The sequence below is a fragment of the Elaeis guineensis genome, chromosome 8 (genome assembly GCF_000442705.2).
Source record: "Elaeis guineensis isolate ETL-2024a chromosome 8, EG11, whole genome shotgun sequence".
NCBI lineage: Eukaryota > Viridiplantae > Streptophyta > Magnoliopsida > Arecales > Arecaceae > Elaeis > Elaeis guineensis.
The window spans coordinates 134,571,493-134,596,746 of NC_026000.2; the positions used below are offsets into that span (position 1 = coordinate 134,571,493).

Sequence of the window (25,254 nt, forward strand, 5' to 3'; positions counted from 1 at the left end):
CTTGGCGAAAGCCTTTGGATCATATACAAGTTTTCCTCAATCTTTGAACTCCTTCACAATCTACTCTGATGGCACCCGCTAGTCGAGGCTACACATCAAGATGTAGACATCTTCCCACTTGGCTCCGGCGAGGAATGATTTGCCCTTGCTTCAGCCCCTTCCCTTATCAACCATTGGACAACCCACACAGTATTCCCACCAACCATTTGACCAAAAACCTCGAAGACTGCACAATTTTTGATAAAATTGCACAATGGCACAACGTGCCCTTAATATTTTCAGTTTCTTGAACTGAAAATTAACACATTCTCTCCATTAACGTGCCTTCCACCTAACATTGATGCTCCTATTTGAAGCTATTTGTGGCTAGACTTTATGGCAATCGGAGGATTTCCGTTGATGAATTTTTATAATTATGGAGGTTTGTCTTGCCCTTACCAAGCTGACAGCTGCTGACCTTTGCACGCTACTGCCGTCCGAAGCATCTATGTACCTGGCATTTGCCTTTTGGTTCTGGTGTAGGCTCAAAACTCAAATGAGTTTTCTAATCAATTGGGTTTGCTTTTTGACAGGCAATTTTATTAATTTGTATGATTTGATATTAAAATATATTTTTAGTTGTATAAAAGTTTTTTACGAAATGGTAGCAATAAAGTAGATCAATGTACCATCTCTACACTAAGCTAAACTCAATTTGCCATTCACTCATGACCTACCGAATTGTTTAAAGGTCCAGAATGGAATTGCTGCGTTTGTGGCTGGTCGTGCAGAAGAAAATGGATGTGGCAGGGACGCTAGCTCTGCCGAATGAACGGCTTATCTTTCCGCAGCAAGTCACCATTCCGAATGAACGCTAGCTCTCATCCATGCAACAAAAGATTCTCCATGCCACTTGTTAGAAGGAGATTTGCATAACTTACAGAAATTGATGCATCGTGAAGGATGGCAGAATTGAGCTGCCAGGCCAGCATTACATGGCCTGAGGAACTTTTCATCTGCATTAATGGGCAACCTCAAACCATTTTTTATGGATGATCCACAGCGCCAACTCTTACATCCAGCTGCCTTGAACAACATACGGTGGTTCCGTGTATGATGCAGGTTGAGAGCAGAGCATAAGCATCACAGGGTTGCAGCCAAAAGTCTGCTTGACTGTGCAGATGATTTTTAAGCAAGCTCCTTTTTCTCCTGGCCACCGGTACAGAAATCTAGAGCAAAGAATAACGGACGATTCTCATTTACACGTACACCAGTCTTGCCTTGAGGACTAAAGGAGCACATGTGGTTCTACTTGTCCACCCTTACGTCCATATCAATCTTGTGATTTAAGTATTTTGGAGGATACCCTCAACTTAATAAATATACAGCTTGCAGGATGAAGCCCCATATTTTACAAATTGATTTCACAAGTGGATCAAAACATTGCTATACAAATCGCAATGCATTATACATGCGTTGTGTCCTGTCTGAGGTGGATTTAAGAAGCCCTACCGCAATCCACAAAGCTCCCAGGGTTGATGGTTATACTCTTAGTGCAATTGTCAGTCTTGTAAATGCCAACGAGTCGGTCAGCTAGTTCAAACATGTTATTTCTCAGACTGCATGCAAAACAAAAGCATTGGCACCCAAAGTTGCATTGTTAGCAAGAGAGTCTGTATCGAGAATATAAATCAACTATTGACAATAACAAGGAAGCTAATACCAATGTATGAACATACCTAATGATAATAAACGGTGCATCTCTTGTTCTCTCCTTAACATAGTGACCAACAATCGAAACATTTTTGAAGTCTGCGAGGCAGTGGTAAAAGCCAGCTCAAAAAGCAGAATGACAAGAAGCAAATAAAAGAATGAACTGAGAGCACATACCCAATGCAGCATCTATCTCATCCATAACATATAGCGGGGTGGGCTTGTAATGATGGAGAGCAAATACAAGAGCTAACGAGCTAAGTGTCTGCAAGTATTAGTTTTCGTCCAACAACTACTGATAAACAATACAAACAGTATGAACAATTACAGGACCAAACCAGAAGGAAGGCGTGCGTGCCTCATTCGATATCCTGGAGAAAATCACTAATAACAACACAAGCACAATACACTATACTCCATGATTCAATTTAACCAAGTTCTATGTCAAATATCAAATATGATCCTATGGTATCGTTTTAAGAAACCTTTTGTTATTAGCATTATATAAATCAGAATCACCTGACTATATTAATGATTAAGAATTCTTGCTACAGGGATTTTACTGTTGACATGTGACTAAAAGCTTCATAAACTAGTGGCAACGCACCTTTTTACTACAGGTGTAATTACCGACCATACACATGGAGGGATATATATAATAGGTAACATCTGAATATGAATTTTTAGTTTGAAGCCTCAAATGCTATTTAATGTCATTTTTGTATGGGATTTTTTTGGAGACTAAAGCCCTATCTGGAATTGCTATTGGCAATGGAGCTTTTGAAAGTAAATCTTTCAAGAAGTAGAGTTTTTGAAATTAAAATTTTTATAAAAAATTATTTGCTATTTAATAACACATTTATAATAATTGTAGAACTTTAATATATGTTTGGTTATTAAAATAAAAAAATGGTTCGATATGATAAAATAACAATAAAAGATAGTATATAATATTGTATAGTGGAGTATAATATAATGTAATATTATATATTATTATATATTAAAATATTATTACAATTATAATGTAATATATATAATATAATATAATGGATTATAATCTAATCTAATAATAGATATGATATAAAAGATTATATTATATTATGATAATATAATAATAATATAATAAAATATATTATATCTTCATAATATAATAATATTATATTATTATATAATATAATATAATATATTATAATGTAATGTAATCCAATATATTATCTTGTTATATTATTAATATAAAATGATATGATATGATATTCCACCATATCATTATTATAATAATTAATATATTATACTATTATAATGTAACAAGATAATTAATATAATATTAATTTATTATTATATTACATTGCATTGAAATATATTGTATTATATTATACTAATATAATCTAATATGATATAAGATATAATTATGAGATTTGCTGGTGGTATTTTGGTCATCGAAAAAAAATTATTTAAATCAAAACAACTTCCTAACATTGATTAGAAAGTACATTTGAAGAGAAACTCCACAATAGAGCTTATCCTAAATAGACCTTTCAGCTTTCTGACAAACTAAAAGAGCCTCTCAATTTTTTATCAAATACCACCATACCATCTAAAAGTACTTTTAGAGGGCCAAAAACTGCTTTCGAAAACTCCAAAAGTTTTGGCTTTTGAGAGAGGGGAGTTACGCTCAAGATAAGAATTTTGTAATTTTACTTTGGTAATAAACTATAAGTGACTTTCTCTATGCCTTTGAATTTAATATTTGATTAGCACTATCAAGTCTTGTCACTTTCAACCTTATGCATTCATATGAATTTCTAAACTGTATCATTTTTTTTTTCCAAAATCTATAATTTTCCTTCTAAATAACCTTTCCATATCTCTTAAATTTGAGTTTATTTTGCATTTTAGAAGCACATGTCTTCTTTTATGGCTTAACATACTCTTCTTATTAGAACATCTTCCACGATGGCAATTACAAACTCCCTTCAAAATCTAACAACCATATCATGCTTGAAAGATATATGCAGATCTTTAGCCATGTGGTGTATTTGATCTCATTCGAATTCTTCGTGGAATATGCGGCCTCATTTTAATATTTGATGAGAACATATTTGAAACCTTGGCCAAGGAATATATCTAGACCTCAAGGATTTATATGGCCTCATTTGGTTCTAATAAGGATATATGTGGCCTCGAGGGCTGTGTTACCTGAACACTAGCATCCAACTCCTAAATCCATGTTAGGTATGTATCCAAATCAAGCGCATCTCTAATACTTGGATGCTTAATGTAAAAGTATGGAAAATATCACAGTTCTCTTGAAATTTAAAATATGTTTTGGACATTCAGCCATTCATAGTATTTCATTGCTTGTTCGAGGATTGATTTCTGGTATTTTCATGACAATTATTCAATGTCAGTCTGATTTATGCCTTGCATTTTTCAAGGTCATTTGCTTTCAATGGAAGTTGCATACTTTGGGCCATGGAAGAAGTTTGCTTCCTGAACCATGTAACTCACTTCTATAACAAAATCCTTTTGAAATGGTTAGGACTATTTTAGACCTTTTCCATAGAAAGGACTCTACATTTGGAAGTTGATTTCGGATTTTAGTGATTATGGAAGTGACATTGACATCATTATAGCTACTGTTGTTGCTTTTTTGCCTTTTGAAGATACAGTTTTCCGTGACATAGGCAAGGTTCAAAGTTTTGCCACTGAACTTTTCTTAAGAATCGTAGTTCATAATACACTTTTATTTATGTTCAATTATACGGTTCTTTTAAAGGATGCCTCACCAGTAACATCACATTTAACTATGGGCCGGGCATGACAGCAAAACAAGACAGAGAAATGAACACTTTGTATTATAGCAAAGGAGGTCTTATACATACTAACTCTTGCAGTATTATCCAAGTAGCAATCCTGTATGCTGATCTTACAAATCCTTTTCAAGATCCAAGCAAAAAGTTCCCCTTGCTTGCATTTTTCCCTTCATCCACCATACATAATCCTATGGAAAATTCTAATATCTCCAAAACCTTTTCCATCGCATATACACCATCTTATACAAGATCATGCGAGACAAAAAACTTCCTTCTTAGCACTTCAAAATAGAACCATTCAGAAAAGTTTAAAAATGAATTTTGCTTCGATACTTTTTTCACAAATATCTTTTTTTTAATGAAACCTAGATCTTAACCCTGCTTTTAGTGGGCATGATCGGTATTTGACCTACCAACTGGTATGGCTGGTTAAAAATTTTTAAAAAAAAAAAAAAAACTCCTCCTAGTCCTGTTTTGTTTCCTGCCTGGTTTGTCATCCTCCTACCCTCAATTTCTAAACTCATTTTAATAACATGGGATGCAAGTTGTTTGGTTCTTCAAGCTCTCCAGCAACAGCTGAGATCTAGGCATTAGGTTTGATGGCACTCCCTCCTGCATAGAACTATATTCGAGGAATGAATTTTAGTGGGAGAGGAAATATTCTAATGGGCTTTAGGAACCAGCAATCTTTACACTATCCATGTAAATCCCGAAAGATTAGGACACCATGACCTTAGTGACATCTTCATTTATCTAAGACACCTTTCTTCATCTTAGCCTCTTTCTAGTGGTCCCCTTAGAGATGGGTATTAAGAGAAAATGAGTTTAGCTTTGAAATATGGTGGCCTAGAATTGCAGGGTAAGATGGTAGGGCAATAGTCCAGTCCAGTCCATATCCTGTAGCATTTGGCAGGCTTGCAACCACTATAGGCAGAGGAGATGACATCATGGAGGGGCATATAAAGGAACCATTCACGTTACCACTTCTCTCATAGAAGGAGCTGGGGCGGGAATGGAAGTATCTGAGAACCAAACAAGGCAAAGATGCTGATCTACAAACTTGATTTCTGATTCATAACCCAAATCCTTTGATTTGGGAGAATTCTTACACAGCCCCACCTTTTATCAATACTCACTAGATGGAGCTATGGATTTTTTTTTTTTTTTTCTATATTTTTTCTCCGCTCTATCATCGCTAAAAAGCTTAGCTCTTCTCAGTGTTTCAAGCTTACTCAACCCAAGCTTGACCTCAACATTTCTAGCTCAATTCAGTATCCAGCCGAGCTTGAGCTAACGCCAGGTAGCTCATGATTGGCTCATTTGTACCCCTAACCAAATATAAGTAAAATAAATGGAGTTTTTTATTTGACGCATTTAATATATGCCCTTTGACCAATAAAACTGGTTTTTGAAAATCTGTTGTGCAGCCCTTAGTACCATGCCGTCCTCTGCAAGGTGCCAGTATTGGCTCGGCATAGAATGTGCCAGTTGGGTTGGGCTTGCAATTTAAGGAACCAACTTGGTTTTGCTATTTATGGGGTGGTCCTCACCCACTCATGTACTAAGTAAATCAAGAGATTTATCCTCATCAGCCACTTAAGTTATGAACAAAAATGTAAACAATTTGTAACTCACCGACAATGTAAACAATTTGTAACTTACTGACTTATCCTGTTTGATCCACACATTCTTTTGTGTGTCCTCTGAAAAAGAAAGTTTTATTAAAATAGTTTCTAACTTACTTGCTCCCTTCATTTTTTCCTACTATCATAACCTTAGTCTGAGCATCAAGGTCTCCTATATTGGCATCAAGGTCTGTTAACCCATGAAATAATTTTGACGCGTCATTTTCACACGCATTTCGGCTGAAGCAGTTTGGAACTAGAAAAGAATTTTCAAAATAATAAGAAAAAAGAGAAATATTCATGATGAATGTCAAAGTAACATAAAAAAGTGAGGAAGGTGAAATGTTACTTTAAACTTGTTGTACTGTTGCCTCTTTTATAACTATAAAGTGCACTTTTTTGTTGACAGATCAATGCACTCAACAAGTAAAAAGTTAAGTATGTTGATTTGCATATGTCATTAAATAGCAAAGAAAAGAAAGAATTCACCAATATAAACATCCAACATTTTCAACCAAACAGAATAAGATTGATAAATTACACTTTTGGCATCCCATCTTAATTTGATAGGTTGATTCAAGATTCTTCAAGCTAAACAATTTATTTCAAACTAAATTTCATGCCATCCCAAGTGATTTTTCATAATTTTGCCATCTATTGATTCACTTCTAGTATTCCTTTGACATTATTATCTACATTATTCATCCTCTTTACAAGCACATTCACAGGTCCTTCTCACTTCTCAATCAGATCCATTCGATTCAACTGGTTCTGTGGACTCGCATAAGTTTCTTCTTTTCGGTTTCAACTGAGCAGAATTTTCTTTTACTTGCACACTATGGTTTGATCCAATTGGAGACATCCTCTTCTATCTTCTTCTATAGAATTCAAGGTAGTCCAAGAAAGTTTTGTTGGGCAAAACTCCTGTTCCTCAATTTTTTTACGTCTGCCGCTATAACCATTTAGCTGCAACCGCCTGTATAATCAATTATGTTCCAACTATTATAATCAAAAGCTTTCATTGATATCACCTATTATTAGTTATTTTCATCTACCAATGCTTCAACAATTGTACATAATGACTTCTAAATGCCTCCTCCTGAAGCTTAGCACTTGCTTATGATATATTTCAGTAGACGTAAGGTGAAAAGCTAAAAAAGAGTGGTCTGTCCAAACTTTGACATTGTAATTCAAGCAAATGCATACATATGATACAGATAAATGTTATGCTCTACTTTTCAAATCTTATGCTAGTAAAAATGAGGTAAGTTACTGGGCTTATAAAATGGAAGTAAAAGTGTTGATTGTTGAACATATCCAGCAGGCCATAGTAAGCAATAAGAGTACTGTAGCATGATATGTCGGATGCTAGAACATACCTTCTCACCACCAGATAAATTACAATATTCTTCCAGCTTTTCTTGGGGGGCCTAACACTGAAAACAACACCTTCTGAGAAAGGATCCAAGGAATCAACAAGTTCCAGTTCCGCATCACCTCCAAGAGTGATCATCTGCAGTCCAGATTAAAATTTTCCATATATATGGTTTATAAATACTAATATTATGAGAAAAAAATGAATATGCATCTGATATCAACCCAAAAACCAATGTTACAAACAGTTCCTCCATACACCTGACAATGGAAACAAGGGAAATTTTGAGCCAGATGCACCCCAAAATATAATTCAAGAAGTTATTTGCCATACCTGGTACATTTCCTTCAACTTTAGGGATATTATATTGAATCCTGCCATGAATTCGTCTAACCTGAAGTGTCATTAAAGCAGGCAGCAATCTGATTAATATTTTCAGGAGTACATTAGCTGGTCGGTGCACTAATGGATTCACTGGAAGTATAAAGTGGGGAAGCACTTGCCGTTTCTTTCTCAATCCATCATACTGCTTTTTCAGACCATCACGCTCCTATGTTACAGCATTCAGCTCTTCAACACGATCATTATACAAGACAGCCTTCTTCCGGTATCTGGTCAATCCAAAAAAAATTTTAAGCATTTTGAGCAACAATATTAATACAGAAGTCCAACAAATGAAATATTCATACTCTGAAATTGAATCCAGGTTCGGATTCATGTCTTTCAGCTGAGCTTCTAGTAATGCCACCATTTCCATTGCTCTTTTCATATCACATGCATTGTTTAGTGACTCATCACTTAAAGTTGCTTGAAGCTTTTCTGGGTCAATTGCATCTTTTGAATTCTGCCACCACATATACTCATTCAAAAAGCTAAAATGAACAAATGTCAGCTTGAGAGTTTCAGGAATGCAAAATAATCCCAACTTACTGGTCCATGTGTTTCACAAGATCCCTCTGAATAGCATCAAGCTTTTTATTAAAGCCCTTCGCCTTCATTTCCCAGTCCTTCATAAGCTTCTTCATATCTTGCAATTTGTACTCAGCATCAACCTGTGATTTTGGTAAAAGTTATTGGTAAATGGAGGGGGAAAAAGGTAAGATGTTTGTTATAACAACAGTAGCAGAAAAGGATTGGACTGGATGGGTTCATCCGACAAAACCTCAGCAGCTCGTAGATCATCCATAGTTTTCTTTAGTTTGTTGTATTCTGCCTTTGTTTCATCCAGTACATCCTTATGCAGGTCAATGAGCTGCAGAAAACATAAGATTAGCAGTGTGTTTGAGATGAAACCATGCATTTAACAACTACTTGAGTCACTAGCACCAGTTTAACAAAAGCTAGTTTAATACCTCTTGAGTTTTTTTATAGTTTTCTTGAACCAAAAATGCCTTCTGCTCTATCTCTTTAAAAACAGACATCATTTTCTCCTTCTCCTCAACAAATTTTTCTCTCTCTTTCTTTGACTCCTCAATTCCTTTAGTCATTTTTTTTACCATATTCTCTCCACTAGCAATCTTAACTCTGTGGCGGTTTATTTCAGTACTGGTTTTATCAATATCCTGAAAGAAGGATCGCAGATATCAACAAGATATTTTCGGAAATCAAGACAATCCACTAAAACATATACTCACAGACTGGAGATTCGTGACTTTTAACTTTTGATTTTTCAGCATTTCACCGCCTGCATTTTCAATTTTCTTCTGAAGTTCAGAGGCCTAGAATTACAAAAAGAAGCAAACAAGTAATCAAAAGTTGCACATAATCCCATCAGTACTAATAATTGTATAACCATTACTATATGTCAGACATCATCCAGAAAGCAGATAAATTACAAAGACAGCTTGTCGAAGGAACAAGCTTTTAGGACATATATCCTACTAAGACGAGTTATTCTCCATGTATCTGCAACTTGAACTACTAAGAATTCTTGAAAACTAACTCTTATGTTCGAGCACTTACTCGCTCTTTAAGATCACTGGAGCATTTAACAAGTTCTCTAGTTCTGCTTGCTCAGCAGATATAATTCTATCCAGCTCCTTCAATTTGTTCACCTCATCTTTTTTCGGTTCTGATGCAGACTTCAGTGAATCAAGCTGTTTTTCAATGTAGCTGTACGGAGCATTCAAACTGTCTATCTGTTTTTCATGAGAGACAGTAAACACATCATGACATAGATTGCATGTTACGAGGCACATGAAACCCAATATGAAAATTATCTGCTGCAAATACAAGCACAACAAATATTTACCTCCTTCTGACTCTTAGCTAATTCCATGTCTAAATGGGCTTCAGCTTTCTCAGAGGCCTGATAATGCCTTGTAGCTTCAACAATTCTTTGATGCAAGTCACTGAGTTGGTCAACAAGTTGTGCGAGCTCCTTGTCAGCATTTGCAACAGCTTCTTCTGAAACACTTTCCCTGATTGATGTACCCATCTTACCACCTTGGGGCTTGCCCCCACCACCACTCATTGTACCGGACTTCTCAAAAAGCGCACCTTCCAGTGTCACCACACGACAAAATTGTCTATCTCCACCATATGCAATTCTAGTAGCCTAACAACACAGCAAGGGAAAGCACTTCAATCAAAGATGAGCAACTTTTTTCAATCATTACTATCAGGAGACAAGATTTTTCACATCATAGAACACTTCTCCAAGAACAAAAAGTAATGGCACATGAAGTCTTACAGGACCAGCCGCAAAACCCATACAGACAAGTGCAACAATGAGTCCATAAAAATTCCTAAAAAAAAAAAAGCACCAGAAAGTTCTGATCTCTCCTTTCATAAATGTCAGCTCAACGGCAGGTAATATATATTCACACGGGACCTTCTGTGAATAGAGAGTAGAGTTTTCATAGTGACAGCTCAGAATAAATTGCATGATGCTGAAAAATTTAAGGCACGGGTGTATGAATCATTCTTAGCAGCCAAAATAAAAGCATAACATTTGGTTAACCAGGTGGTGACAGGATATCATCTCAGAAACAAAAGGCAAGAAAATTGTCCCATCATGTTTACCAATTTTCATGGAAACCAGAACTGTGCAGTCACGAAAAGAGCAAAGAACCTTACTTGATCAAGGTCTTTTGCTACAACAGTGCTTCCCAATGCAGCAAAAAAGGCTAGCTTCAGCCTCTCATCCTTTACGGTAACCAGATCAAAAAGGCGAGGAACTCCCTCAGGGGTTTTGGCTTTCTCCTTCAGCTTGTGCCATTGATCTACCTGTTTTTCCTGCATTAGGACATAATTTAACATTTATGCTTCAAGAATGACAGCTCAGCAGCAACATAGGCAAGATGCCATAATTTGTGGTTATGTCAGTACTTTTTCATGACTTTGCTGTTTTAATGTGTTTATGCAGCAAAAATCTCCTTCTGATTTATTAACTGTGCCATCTAGAATTATATCAAATTGCCACTGAACAAAGCATAAATTTTTGAATTATATCAAATGTACCACACATATTACAGATGATCATCTCACCCGATAAACTTCCCCTCCATATTGACATGCACCATATTTAATGGGTGCTCGAGAATTTTATTCATTAGTAATCACCAAAGTACTTAATCATTCACAAGTTTGAGTCTTGGATATTTTTGCAACTTAAAATCATAAGCAGAGTTCCCTGCCACTATTTTGTGGCCAATGCAGGAATCATCTGCAAACATTTCTACGTTGCATTTGTTTTAAACAAAGCTCAAAATATGGCTGGATTTAACATTTAGGTGAAAAATTCAGTAAGCTCAGACTTCTATTGTTGCTGGACAGCAAGGATAAAGGTGAGAAGTTGAATGAGTTATGGCAAATAAAGGTGCAAATAAGAGCTTAGATTTGATCAAAATAAGGATTAATTTTTAAAAAAAGTCAATAATATAGATAGTATAATCTAGATCTGATGCCAAAAGATTCAAAATAGCTGGTTTGCAAACAAAAATACGGAAAAGAGCATACAACAAAGAAAAATTCATGATCTATATGAGTAGGAATTATGTTGGTCAAGGTTTTCAAAAGTAAAGGAACCCTCAATGTGATACAATCCCATCTTGCCCAAAGCACTGGGAGCCAAAAAGGCGCTCATCTAAAGAAGCAAGGCACCAATGTAAAGAAAATCCAAGAAATGAATTAGAAATAAATACCATTTGTATCTACAAACATCACTACCATCATAAAGTTAATTGTCCAAATTTTGACATCCCAAATCATAATTATCTAGAAGATTGGACATCATTTTCCACATCTTTCAAAACATCAAATCCAAAAACCACTCCACCTGACATGTTTTTAAACAAAAGGCAGCAAAAGTTAACAATTGGGCATCATAAATTATCTATGAAGTTCAAAACAACATCAAATTACTACTTTAGAATGTATATCTAAACAAAAATAACAAAAAACCTAAATATCTACACATCCTAGAGTAGCTTCAACATTCAAGCCTTCAAACATTGTCATAATATCACAATTTGTACTCTCATCACTTCCATCTCCACTAGATTTATAATCATCATTATACTTGCCTATCTCTCCTCAAACTTAGCCTCCTTCATTAGCCCTCATTTTATATCAAGTTCACTGGACAAATACCCCTCAAAGTAAATCAAACACACATCAGAAAAAAGGCATAAAAGAGAGTTAGGAAATGGGTAATGGATGAGGTCTGGTATGTTCAGATTAGCTTGAGATATAAGCATTAGGAGAAACCTGTCAACCCAACCTGACCCATTTATTAAACAGGTCAAAAATCCAAACAAAACCGAACCTATTTATTAAACAGGTAACTTGACTCAACATCCATAATAAACAGGCCAGATTAAGTCAGTCTGTGATAACATGCTAAAGGGTCTTCAACGATTTAAGTGGGTCGGGCTGTAACCATGTCAATTGACCCAATTATTAACAGGTCAAAACAAATTAGACAAGTTAAACAATTCAGACTCTGAACCTAAAATCAACTGATTTAATAAATGGTCTAAGTCAAGTCGACCCATTTACAACTAAAATACATTTATGTCAAACCCAAACATGCTTATCTCAAGTCCGATCAGGTTGGCATATCAAGTCACAAAATTGCCACCCTTAAGAATAGTGTTGGAACTAGAGAGACTTGTGACCATTTGCTTCTCACTTTGACCTAGGTGCTTGACTAAGCACTGGCTGCTAAATCCACCATGCTTAGGGATTTTTGAGGTGATCCAAGCTGCCACGCCTCACCCAACAACCTAATTAAGCACTCAAATGCCTTTGGCAACACCAATGTCAGTGTTTATGGGGAGGGGGAAAAAAGAGAGTTCCAGATTGTGGTACAGACAAATCGATCATAAAAGGCTTTAAAGTTGAGCATTGATGGAGACGTCAGTGCAACTAAGCCCAAAATTCACTTTGCTCTCAATGCAACTAAGCCCAAAATTCACCCTTGGGATCTTGAAAAGTTCTTCACCTTCAATATGGAATACATGTAATAAAGGCACTTTGCTGAAATTAATTATTGTTATTATTGGCATTGGAGAGAGCGACAGGGCAAGCAAACAAGTAGGGATGGAGAAGGATTGACTATATTTAATTCTTTATGTACCTAGTCACCTATAAAGCCCCTCATCACTTTTCCTATTATGATGACAAAGACATAAAGCAACCTCTCGGGCACTCATGTGACCCTGCTTAATAAGCTACCATATTCAGCAAATACTTAGAACTAGGGGGCACCTAAAGATTAAAAGAATAATCAAGAAATATGCAAACCAAATCTTTAGTGACCTTCAGTGACAATTGATGCTTGTGGACCTTTAGTGACAATTGATGCTTGTGGACCTCTAGTGACAATTGATGCTCATAGATAATTTAAGAGGGAAAAGGGGAAAATAGTTAAAGCAACCTAACATCACAGTGAAGTTAAAGCATAGTATCTTCTTAGAAAAGAAAACTAGATCTCACTCCCTCTTTTCCTGTGAAAAAAAAACAGCCCATAAGATCACATTCATCCATTAAATATTCTTCTTGCTACTTCATCGCTATTTTTTATTAACATCTTTAGTTATGCATTTTTTTAGTTTATTTGCATCGTATTTTCTTTTCCTTTTCTCCTATATTGTGTTTTATATTCTGTTTTCAGTTTGTTTCGTATTATTTCTTAATTTATGTTGCTTATATTCATTATTATATATACTTATCCTTCAGTAGACATGCCTTTGCCATTGCCCTTTTGCTAGTAAATATAAAAATGAATACTACTACTTCTCTTTGAAGGTCAGAGATAGGTGATCTGAGATAAAAAGATTCTCAGAGATGGGTGATATGAGATAAAAAGATTCTGAACCATTGTTTAACTAGTGCATTGTAACCGTATTCCCAACCAATATTACAAAAGTACTTTTAAGTTCCAGCATTCATATTGATCTACACAGAGCACACAAACACATGGTGATCAGCAACATAAAATACCAGGTATATTTTCATCATAGGCAAACTATTTATGTAGCTATCTAACCTGTGCAACATGGGTGGAGGCATATAGAAAAATTTCAGGAAGTAAAATGTAAACCAAATGGCAAGTACCAGTATCATGAAAGTCGCAATGCCCAGATTTTTCCTCCGAAGCAACTCCACACATGCTTGTGCTGCAGCCGTCGTCTCGACCACAATGAAATCAAGTCCAGGACATGCTGTTGATACGGCAACATTATATTTTACTGCAGCAAGTCAAATTTACTCGTATAAGTATCCACAACCAAAGCATACTCTCCCCTCACAGTTTGGGGTGATGGAGCAGAGTTGTTCAAGAACAAAGAGATTGCATGATAGAGACAATGATGAAGAAATAGATAACATGTAGAGAAGGATTTAGGTGTTCAGCGGAAAGGGAAACAAATTCCACATATCAACGTGACAGAATGATTCCAGGTCTTTGCTTTGGCACAGTCTTATAAGTGAACGACAACCAGAAAGATGTCTAACCCCCACATACGCAGGGTAATGGATAAGATTGCCGTTTAGATTCTACTGTCTACCAGAGCATAAAGTTAATGGAATATACTGGCATGCATTATCTTCAAGCATAACCCAACCTAATTTGCCCCCCAACCTAATATTTGCCAAGGTCATGAAGGAATTTGTTTAGATGCCATCTAACACATGATGCCAGAACCATAGGCATTTGAGCATAAAAGGAAGCTCGGCAACAGCACCCGAATACTTAAACACAAAGATACATATGCATGAACCGACTTGCCTAGAAACTCAAAACAGTCACATTTCATTTTCATGGATACATATTTAATACTTAAAAACTAGCTAAGAACGAGCTATGAGCTATTCCAAAAGAATTTGAATCCTCACCAATTTGGGGTTGAATTAATAGGTCCAATCACCAAATTACAGCTGTCTGTGTATTACACAATGACCATGATTTAGTGGGCCTCATCAAGGATAGGAGACAGTGCACTGTGTGGGATCCACCCAATCATGGCCATTGCACAATACAAAAAGGCCATGATTAAGAGACTGGACCTCTGCAGCTCAATCCCAAGTAGACAGGATCTTAACTCACTCCAAAATGGGTTGATTCAAAATGGTTCATCACTCCTACATCAATTTCGCACAGAGGTAATGCAGGGTCCAACCCTTCCATGACCCTAGTTTACATATCGACACCAGCTAGGGTCAATTATATGGTAGCAGGATTGTGAATGCCCACATAAAGTGTCTCCAAAGAAGGTCAAAAACATGTTTAAAAGTCTAAAAACACAGTAACCATAATTTCGGTGCTTGTTATATGCAAAAGAATAAAATGTCTTATATATAACCTGACAAGAGAACAGAATCTCATGACATATTAGAAGCTTGGTTTATGATGTAGATTATCCACAGGATCACCTGCTAAAGCTCATGAGCCTTGTTACAAAGATAAGGAAAACAAGAAGTACCTAAGCGGGGAAAAAATCACAATACCACTAAGGAAAAAAGCAAGCTATATGACCAGACAAAAAGCAACAACAAATAATGTTATTTTATGTGACTCAACAGTTCCAACGAAGCAAAATATTATATCCCATTAGCATCGACCTCCTAACAATGTTGTTCTATAGGAAGTTGCAAAATATGATATACCAGACCTACTCTAGGACCTAGGAATCATGCCTAGGGTTTGAAGGCCTCACACCTTCATTGTGGAATCACAACACAAGAGAATAAAGACAGAGATTTCATTCCTTTCTTCATTAATCAATCTTCCAACTTTATGACTCAAACCCCTAAGACTCCATTTCTATAACATAAAGAAACTCTAATTCAACTTTATTCTAAAATCTCAAAATTGCTAACTTATTTTTCGCAGTTATTGTATCATGAGGAATGCTGTGGATAGTATGCCACAGTAATTTGACCCATTAAGCTATCTAATAAAATACGAGACATTTTACTCTCAGCCTTTGATTCCAAATAACCTCATAAAAACTAAAAATAAACAAAATAAAAAGAAAATACAATAGATCAACAACTAAAATTAAATCTAAGAGAAATACCAAAGTCCTGTAGCCCTCCAACTCATCATGGCAGAAACTCAGATTTCCATCAAACATGGACCTCCTTAGGATTGCCTTGATTGTCTTCCTTAAGAGATCTTGGATCTTACTCTTCAAAAGAATATAAACATTAGTAATAAAAGGTCAAATCAAACACCTATTGCATCTTCAAATGATTCACTATACCAGCCCAAGCCTCCAAACTGATGGGTGAAAAGCAAGGCAAATACTTTCCGCATCTAGGTTTATAATCAACCATGATTTTGAAGCATCAGTAGCAGTTATGTCATCAAGTATTGGTCCAAATACAACAAGTCCAAAATATTCTTTGACAGCATAATTCAGTCTAAGATATGTGACCACTTTTGATCATGAGAGCTTGCATCTACAACTTGCACTTTGCTATTATGTTAGGAATATCACTAATTCTAGGTACCAGAAACATCAACTTGCCAACAAAATTATAAATCAGACCTAGCAGCATGTCATGACACTTTGGTGTAATTAACACAATTAAAGCAATAGTGAGCACGTCTGAATTGCACATTTTCTTTAAAAAAATAGAAAATACATTTTCAACATGCATGTGCAATAATCATTTGCAAATAAGGATATGAAATTATGATAATGCATTAATATGCAACATGATAAAATCCTGAAATACAAGAAATTTACCACTGTTCCAGGTGACTACCAAAAATAGCATCTGAACAAATGTGCATTAGAAACCAAGAAAGCAGTACTTACTATAAGCTTTAAGCCATCAAGATAAGATTTTATATGTAAAAAAACTTGAAGGTAATCCTAAGTAAATCAAATATATGTGAACAAAACTCACCATCAATTGCACCAAGATCCCCTAATCGACCATAAATTCCTTCTATTTCTTTTGATTCTTTGGCATGCAATATTGCTTTAAGAACAGACCCCTGACTCCTTTCTGATTCCAGAATAGACATAAATTCTGTAACTTTCTGTCTAGTTGCTTGTTCAAGAGGAATAAGTAATTCTTGCTTCTCTATGCATTCCTGTGAAGTATCCATTTTTATAAATTATATTATACAGTAACCACACGGCAGGGGAAACGTAAGATGGAGTTATGATACAAATGTATACTGTTCCACTTTACGAGCTTCCGATGCTTCAAGCCTATTTTTCTCTATCATGTCTGGACCTCAGCAATATGCATGTTCTTTTGTTTGATTTTGCCTACTATATCATCCATTTGTTGCTGAGCATCCTCAAATGCTGCTCGAGCAGCATCATGCTGAAGAAATAGAAATGATCAAACCAGCTCAAAGACAGTATGACTATTTACAAGTTCTAACTAGAGAGAATTTCACACATTGCATGATACATGACTAAGCCATGCAGATAAGTAGAAGGAAAAGAAGGATTAAGAAACAAAGTCTTGCCATATGAAACAAAAAATAACTATGCACCAAAAAATTTCCCAGATTTTACCTAGTCTGTATAAGGAGATAGAGATTGTCAAAATGTTTTTAAAGAAATAATCAGATTAGTCAATGTGATTACAATAACTGTATGCTCCCAGTCTTTGTTTTTCTGTAAATTCCATACACACTCCATTACTAAAAGTAAAGCCACACCCACCTTTTCCTTCAAAAGCCTTCTTTCAGCACATGCAACATCAAGTTTTCCTTTGTGCCCAATCAGTTGGTTCTCCCAGGGTTCCAACTCCGCACGAACCTCCATGAGCTCAGAGCGATGCCTCTCAGTTTCATCTGTCTTCAAGAAAAGAAAATAAAGCAAAATATACTCAATATAACAGTAGTCACCAAGGAATTGATAAAAATATGGCTAAGAGCGATAAAGAGATTGACAGGTGTTTTGCCAAAAGGGTCACCTTTAGAGCTTTCTTTAATTTCTTCCAAGATTTTTTCTTCATCCATCAGGAGCTGTTGCAGCTTTGGAATCTCTTGCTCAAGTTTTGGAATGAAATTCGAAGATTTCTCATTCTCCTTTAGAAGCTCATCAATTTTAGATGTGTCCTGTGATTAAAAGTGACTCAGGTGCATGTCATTTCTTAGCTAGAATATATAAGAAATACTTGTCATACCTTTGCAAGTTTGTTCTCTATTTTTTTGATTTTTTGCTTTAGGTGCTTTAAATCTTCTCGATATTTCACATCTTGTCTCTCAAACTCCTTGAAATGTTCTTTACAAGTCCTCATGTCAGTATCAAGCTCCTGACATTTCATCAGCATAAGTATCCAGGAGAAAACTTGCAGTTAGTACGACATGCATATGGCAACATTAAGAACACATCAAAATGCATATTAATGGATAACATGGATGATGTTGAAAAAAGTAGCAGAGCAGATTCTTTCAAGAGTTTGGAGTAATGACAGCGTAGAAAACTCGCTTTTAAAACTTGGGAAGCCAGGAAAAATTGCATCAGGGTTTGCATTAAGGGGAGGAAAGAAAAAAGTATCCCATTGTACAGCAAATACTTGGACTAGATAAAACAATAGGTTAGTTTTAAAAGCTCATCTATACGCATAGTGGAGCATGTTAGATCCCAAGGGGAAAAACAATTATACCAGTGCACATGAAAATCCAGTAGAAAATGAGATTTAAACTGGACAGATTTGAGATTTGTGATTGAAAAGCTGGCTATTGCATAATATTATTGTGCATCTGATAATAAATTAGATCGTATCCAACTGTAATGGTATGTACAATACAGTTAGAAATTCTTTGCACATTTGTCAATGCTAATTAATATTATCAACTTGCTCTATTGCATATTATTTATTATACTGCTGTCATGTGTTGATGAGATATCACTGTTATTACAAGGCTTATCAATGTGCATCCTCTGCCATGTCTACGTTATTGAGTAGGAAAAGAAAAGGAGCAAAGAGAAACCTCTCCATATAACTAACTATTTCCAAGGGCCCCACTCATCTCTCACACTCATACAGATTTTCCAGGGAAAATAAAAAGAAATAGTTGTACTTTTCACAATGTAATGTGCAAACATTGCCCATCATTTTGCATCACCTTATTTAAGCTAGAAGTTAAACATTGTTATAACAAAATGCAATCTTGCTGAAAAGAGGATTCGAATGTAGAATAATTCCTGTTTAAAAAAAGATTGCAACCCAAATTATCACTTTCTGAAAATAACGGTGTGTCATTACCTGCCACTGTAAGACATGCATTTTTTATAGTTAATATATACAAAATAAAAATAATATACAGACTGACTTCCAGTTAGGTTGACAATAAATATCATGGGACAAAGGAAAACTACTTGCTTGTCATGAGTCTCATGACTAGCCCTGAGGTCTGTGTTTAGTGAGGCAAATGGACAGCATCAAATGTCTTCACAAGCAAATATACCTCTTGCCTTTTCATATATCTGTTGTACACAACCTCTAGTTCCTTCAAGGTTGTAGAATTTTGTTGAATCTTCTCCCTGGAATATGAAGCAACATTTTTAGCTAGTATATTTTCTATATTTACAAAGTATCAAGAAGCAGTGACATGACGACCTTTCATTTGTGAGATTTTCTTGCAAGCTGGATACATTCTCTCGCAACTGAACAATACGGGAGGTAGAATCATCACAGGCCAATTTAGTCACCTTCTCTTGCCATTTCAGCAGGGTTAGTTCCTTCAGCATATAGGCTTCTGCTTCATTCTTGACATTCTACAGAACAGCATGTACAGAAAATTAGTTCCTTGATTACTAACAGTGCAAGAAGACAAAGCACGTATGAACCAAATAATTCACCTCCAAGTTGTCCCTTTCGTTCTCAGCTAACTTCACCATCTGCACCACTGCAGTACGTTTTTCATTGAGGAGCTCAAGCCTGAAAAGACCAAAATTTCATACAGCAATAATGTGAAGAATCTTTGTAAGGATAAAAGCAGTCAGCACTGCAAGTGACATGGGCAGAATTATTTTTTCATATAAGCATGGTAAAATACCTATATGGATAAAGGTAAGAGGTGTAAGACAGAGATATACCATGATCCCAAGCCAGCATGGAAGCCAGAATGTGGAAACTACCAGATCTAAGAAATTCAGCTCTCTGAACAACTCGAGCATATCTTCCCAAGAAGTACTGAGAAATGCTCTCACAAATCCTTTCTTTTGACCTGGCAACTCCCTGAATCCTATGGATTTTCTTCCTTCCCTACCTGATGTCAAAGTTGCATTTGGGATCGTCTTCCAAAATATATTCCACTTCTTGCAAATTGAGTCGTCAGAGATGTGAAAGAAGAATTCTAGGAGAAAATTTTATAAGTTCCAAGGGGCACCCATACTATGGAGCCCCTTTTCTGCTGTTAACACAGAAAAAAGTTATGAGATCTGAACTCGGATCTGACTAACAGAAGATAATTGCTTCACCAACTGTCGAAGGGAGGAGAAATTGGAAAAGGATAGAGAAGGTTTGGAGTGAAGAAGGGAGAGGGCTACAGAGAGAATTAGAGGAAGAAGGTAGAGACGTCTCCGGCCTGTTTATTTCTCCGAGTACAACATAGAAACTTCAATGACCCCCTAAAGCTAAAAGTAAATATAGAATAAACACTAAAAATAAGTCCTAATTCATCAATGCACCACCAAGAAAGGTTAAAGGCAAGGATGTAACCTATAAAAACTAAAAATGATCATTGGTGTGCCCCGTAAAAAAGGAGCTCAACACTCTCACAACTGGTTCACATTCATACAAATTTTTTGCACCCTGAAATGTCTCACTAATAAGCTCAATAGTGTAATGAGCATCATCCTTTGATGCCCACCAAACAATCATACAAGGTAATATGTCATATGACATGTACAGCATATGTTAAGTATATGCACATTCCTCCTCCTATAGGTATATGTTTCCAAAAATTATGACATTGAATGAGATGAAACCGGTTGGTTCTCAATTCTCGAATATGCTTCATGCAGGTCTTAGTATTAGCTCAGCTGGTTTCGTGATTTCTCTCTGGCTTGTACAATTGATTCCTTTAAAAAAGGGTATTACTATGTATCATGTCTGTTCTTATAGCTTAGAATCAGAATACTTGCTCTCCTCCAATCATCAAGCATCTTCACTGCTTCGGAATGTCAGTAGTAATTTGATCGACCAGACCAGCCTAAATAACAGCATAATCCACCGCACAACTGCAGGAATTCCATATGTCCGAACACCTTGCCCCCTCTACATTATTTCAATGGTTCCACTACTTCAGTTATTTTAACCTCCAGATGTTTCTGTTGGTCCACTTGCTTCTTCTATGTATGTTTCACTAGAAAAAATTAATCATATTCTGATCTAATAATTTACAATATTATCTATTCCAACCATCTGTGTCTTAACTGTGAAATAAGTTTACCAAAACCAATTTCACCTCACTCCAGCGCTTGCTATGATTTATACCCCTATCGTTCAAGTACATCAATAAAGTGGTTTATAGATGCATATCTCTCCTCCCTTGTGACTAGTCTACTTTATAGATCACCATGAGTCGTCAATTTAAGCATACTTCCTGATTATTTGACTTCTTATGAGGAGACATTGCACCGTCCAATGCAGTATGTTATGTTCAGTCCTCAATATTTCACAGTGAATGTAAACAATATTCTAAATCTAAATGAATTAACGTGGACATGGAAATCACCAAATGCCAGAAAATGGAAACTAGAACACCTGGTCCATATGACATGCTATCACACAGCAGCTTTGCTCTTCAAGTTTTTTTCTTGAAAAATATATATTTTGGCACATGACTAACATTCCCACCAATGTTATTTTTAAATAAGTTATGTGCAGAGAAATGCTGGCATGACTATACACTGCTACTTTTTACCAATCAAGCAATTTAAGAATCCGCCGAAGTAGTTATAGCTTAACATTGAATTTCTAACTTGCATGCATTTGTAAACAAAGAATATATTGAAAAGTTGAAGAATTAAGAGACATGGAATGCCAGATTTCTTCAAGGAAAGAAATCAAAATATCAACTTACTGTTTATAGGCTTCTTCAATCTTTTCTACATATTGATTTGTTCCAATGATATCCTCAAGATATTCTAAGAAGCCTTCATCATGGGGCCCTTGAGCCTTTGGTTTCATTAGTGAGATCTGCTCAACTTCACCCTGAGTAGCAATCATGCAGATGCCATTTGGTTAGGGGAAGAAAGAAAAAGTTACTTTCATCTAGTGGAATCCAATTGCATCAGCAGGAAAAGAGATCATAAACCAATTTCACTTTGGGCTTGATTTTGTACAATACAACTGCATCCTTTACCCCAGCTACTAGGGATTTTAAGTATGAGCCATTATTTTCTGATCATTTCTTTGAAAGCCTCAGCCCACGCCAAATAAGATATTTTTGAGAATGACCTTTGCAAAGTATGGACCCAAGTACTCAAGTAAATAGATCACAGACCTGGAGGATCAAAAAACGATTGTTGTCCAGATCCACTCCTTTTGCTTTCAGCTTCTTGGTGACCTCTGTGAAATTACTTCCACGATCATTTATGTAGTACTTAGAAGAGTTGTCCCGGAATGCAACTCTAGTAATGACAAAGTCACTGCCCTCAACAGCCCTGTAGGTTCCATCATCCTGAATGATCACAGCACCCAAAAATGAGAGTCTGCTATGATAATTAATCTCTAAACAGCAAAAGGCATACCAGATCAATAATTTCTTGAAAGTGGACAGAAACCCCAGCGCTTTCCAGGTTTTGGTGGCTGCTGGAATGATGTATTAGCTCAGCAACTTTGTTCAGACGCATCTTGAATCAAAACAACCAGCATTAGTATCGTTGAAAAAAATCATAAGTAACTGGAGGAGGAATTATATTGATCATCATTCAGCTTTTATCATTAGCTTTTCCTCTTTGATTGGTAAGTCGTGATAGACCTAGCAAACCTCAAGAAGAACAAAAAAGTAAAGGCGGATCTTGATAGGATCTTTTCACATTTGATGGGTCAGTTTGTAGTGAAATGAGAATTTACCTGTTTTGCCCGCTTGCCAAACACAAAGAGCATTGCATCGATGACGTTGCTTTTTCCACTCCCGTTAGGTCCTACAACCGCCGAAAAGCTCTGCCAAAATAGAATGTTGATTCAGAGGTGTTGCGGCCAATCCCCTCGTCGTCTGGTCGCCGAGAACGAACGCCTATAAAAAAAAAATTCATACTGGTCGGAGGCAGCTCCGGCGGAGACCCTCCGACGGTCAAGTCAGAGAGGAGACTGGACAACAGTAAAATGAAGACAGAGAACTCAATTGAGAGAGAGAAAGAAAGGGAGCAAGCCTGTGAGTTTTCGGAAGGACCCCCAGCACTGTTGCCTTTCCCGATATATATAGTGGAGCACGATATGGCGCCGTCATTAATGGTGCGGACAATTGGAAAATTGTCAATTCACTGTAGAATGTCAGAGTCGCCGTAAAGGTGTCAAATCGCATGGGGCCGTCAAATCACTAGGGTTGACAAAGCCATAGACGGGATAATGCCGCTAGGCGGTAGCGCCGCATGCCGTTGTCAGGGCTGACAGTCTCTGGCAGTAGTACGGCGATTGGAAAAGTCGACCGACCTTAGGTCGATGCCAACTGAGGGGCGTCGGGTGGAGATTCGGAACCCTCCGACGGACAGTCGGGTACGTCGCGGGGGTCGGACACCGGACCCCCCGGTGTAGTCGGTAGGGAGGGCGGAAAGGGTCTGCCCGACCGACGTACTCTCGGCCGGTCCGTCGGTCGGTCGGTCGGTACGTCGGTCCGTCGGTTGGTCGGTCGGTATATCGGTCCGTCGGTCGGTCGGTCGGTATATCCCAACAGTTGCCCCCCCACTCCTGAGCCTGATGTCGCATTAGCCCGCGTCTCCACGCAGGCGGGACGTTGGGCGAAAGGAGTGGACTCCTCGCTGCGTCCCGGACCAGATTTGCCAACTTCACCGGCGAATGGTTCGGGCAGGTCGACGTCAGACGTCCCGTTGTCCGATGATGGGACGTCAAACAATCTGGTGCCAGGCGATCGGGTGTCGGGCGATTCGGTGTCAGGCGATAGGGTGCCGGATGATTCGGTGTCAGGCGATCGGGTGTCCGGCGCCTTTTGGGGAACGCAAACTGCCGCCCAGCGCCGGTTCTGAGAGCGCAGGGCGCTGTTAGGCGTCCCATCGGGAACGCGAATCGCTGCGGGCAATTTAATTCCGAATCGCGGCCCTTCCGCCACGTGTCAGGGGTTATCGGGCCGGCATCCTTCGCATTTAATGAAGGCGGCATGGCCTTCCCGGGATGGGTGCACCGAACCGCAGGGCCGAAAGGGGGCCTGGATGCCGCCACGTGTCGTCCATCCGAGAAATCTGGTCGGCGCGGCGTCATCTCGGCCGTTGAATGGCCCTATATATATAGGGCCACTCGTGCTTGAAGCTTCATTCCTGACGATTTGCTGCGGAGACTCTACCCAAGCGATCCTTCCGTCGTCGCCGGCAGCCGCCTCCTCTCCCGCTCTCGCAAGGGTCCACCCGGGGTTCGTGCTCCTTCCTGTTTTGCCCTAGCTTCCCTTTAAACCTTCTTTCTTCCTTCTCCTTCTCCTTTGGTCTTGTCTTCCTCTTGGTTCTGGTGTTATGGCCGGAACCTCATCTCAGGGGGCTCGGTCGGGAAACCCGATCGATGACCCTCGGTCGACTCCAAAAGTTGAGGTTTCCTCGCTTTCGGGGCCGAACGTTGATCGGCTTCGGGATCAGTATCGTATCCCGGAGCAGTTTCAACTTTCCGCCCCAAGGGTCGGCGATCGGGTTAACAACCCACCGGCGGGCCAGGTGGCACTGTACGTCGAGGACCTCCGGGCTGGTCTTCGGCTTTCGATTTCGGAGTTCGTCCGGAATCTGCTGGATTATTACGGACTTTGTCCGGCGCAACTGACGCCGAACTCTGTTCGGCTAATAATCAGCTTCGCCTTGTTGTGTCAGCTTCTGCCGACCAACCCTCGTATCTCTCTCTTCCGGGCATTTTTTGTCCTCCGACCCCACCCTAAGGCCCGAGGGTGGTGGCTTTCAACCTCCGGAAGGGTCTTTCCTTCATCACTGACCTTCCATCTCCATCCACGGGTGGAAGAACCAGTTTTTCTTTGTTTCTTCTTCTCCCTGGGGCTTCCCTTCTCATTGGGGCGCGCCCTGAACTGAGGCGAACGAGAACAGCCGGGTGGAGGCGGACGACCGGGAGGATTTCCACCGACTCAAGGACATGTTGGTCCCGA

At 37.9% G+C, this 25,254-nt stretch overlaps 1 protein-coding gene across 1 annotated transcript; it reads right to left on the bottom strand.

Moving 5' to 3' along the window:
• Nucleotides 1-1,209: 1,209 nt before the first annotated feature.
• Nucleotides 1,210-24,377, bottom strand: LOC105049518 (structural maintenance of chromosomes protein 4). Its single transcript, XM_073242802.1, is given in 31 exon segments — nucleotides 1,210-1,598; nucleotides 1,719-1,791; nucleotides 1,870-1,957; nucleotides 7,510-7,532; nucleotides 7,535-7,643; nucleotides 7,839-7,899; nucleotides 8,009-8,116; nucleotides 8,195-8,349; nucleotides 8,432-8,557; nucleotides 8,668-8,757; nucleotides 8,858-9,067; nucleotides 9,140-9,223; nucleotides 9,468-9,502; nucleotides 9,505-9,643; nucleotides 9,757-10,062; nucleotides 10,584-10,742; nucleotides 14,067-14,200; nucleotides 16,869-17,058; nucleotides 17,137-17,198; nucleotides 17,201-17,297; nucleotides 17,645-17,775; nucleotides 17,898-18,042; nucleotides 18,111-18,239; nucleotides 19,399-19,474; nucleotides 19,551-19,708; nucleotides 19,793-19,871; nucleotides 22,021-22,151; nucleotides 22,444-22,620; nucleotides 22,691-22,792; nucleotides 23,016-23,105; nucleotides 24,069-24,377. Coding segments are annotated over 31 exon segments (3,897 nt in total). The 3' UTR covers nucleotides 1,210-1,477.
• Nucleotides 24,378-25,254: the final 877 nt, after the last annotated feature.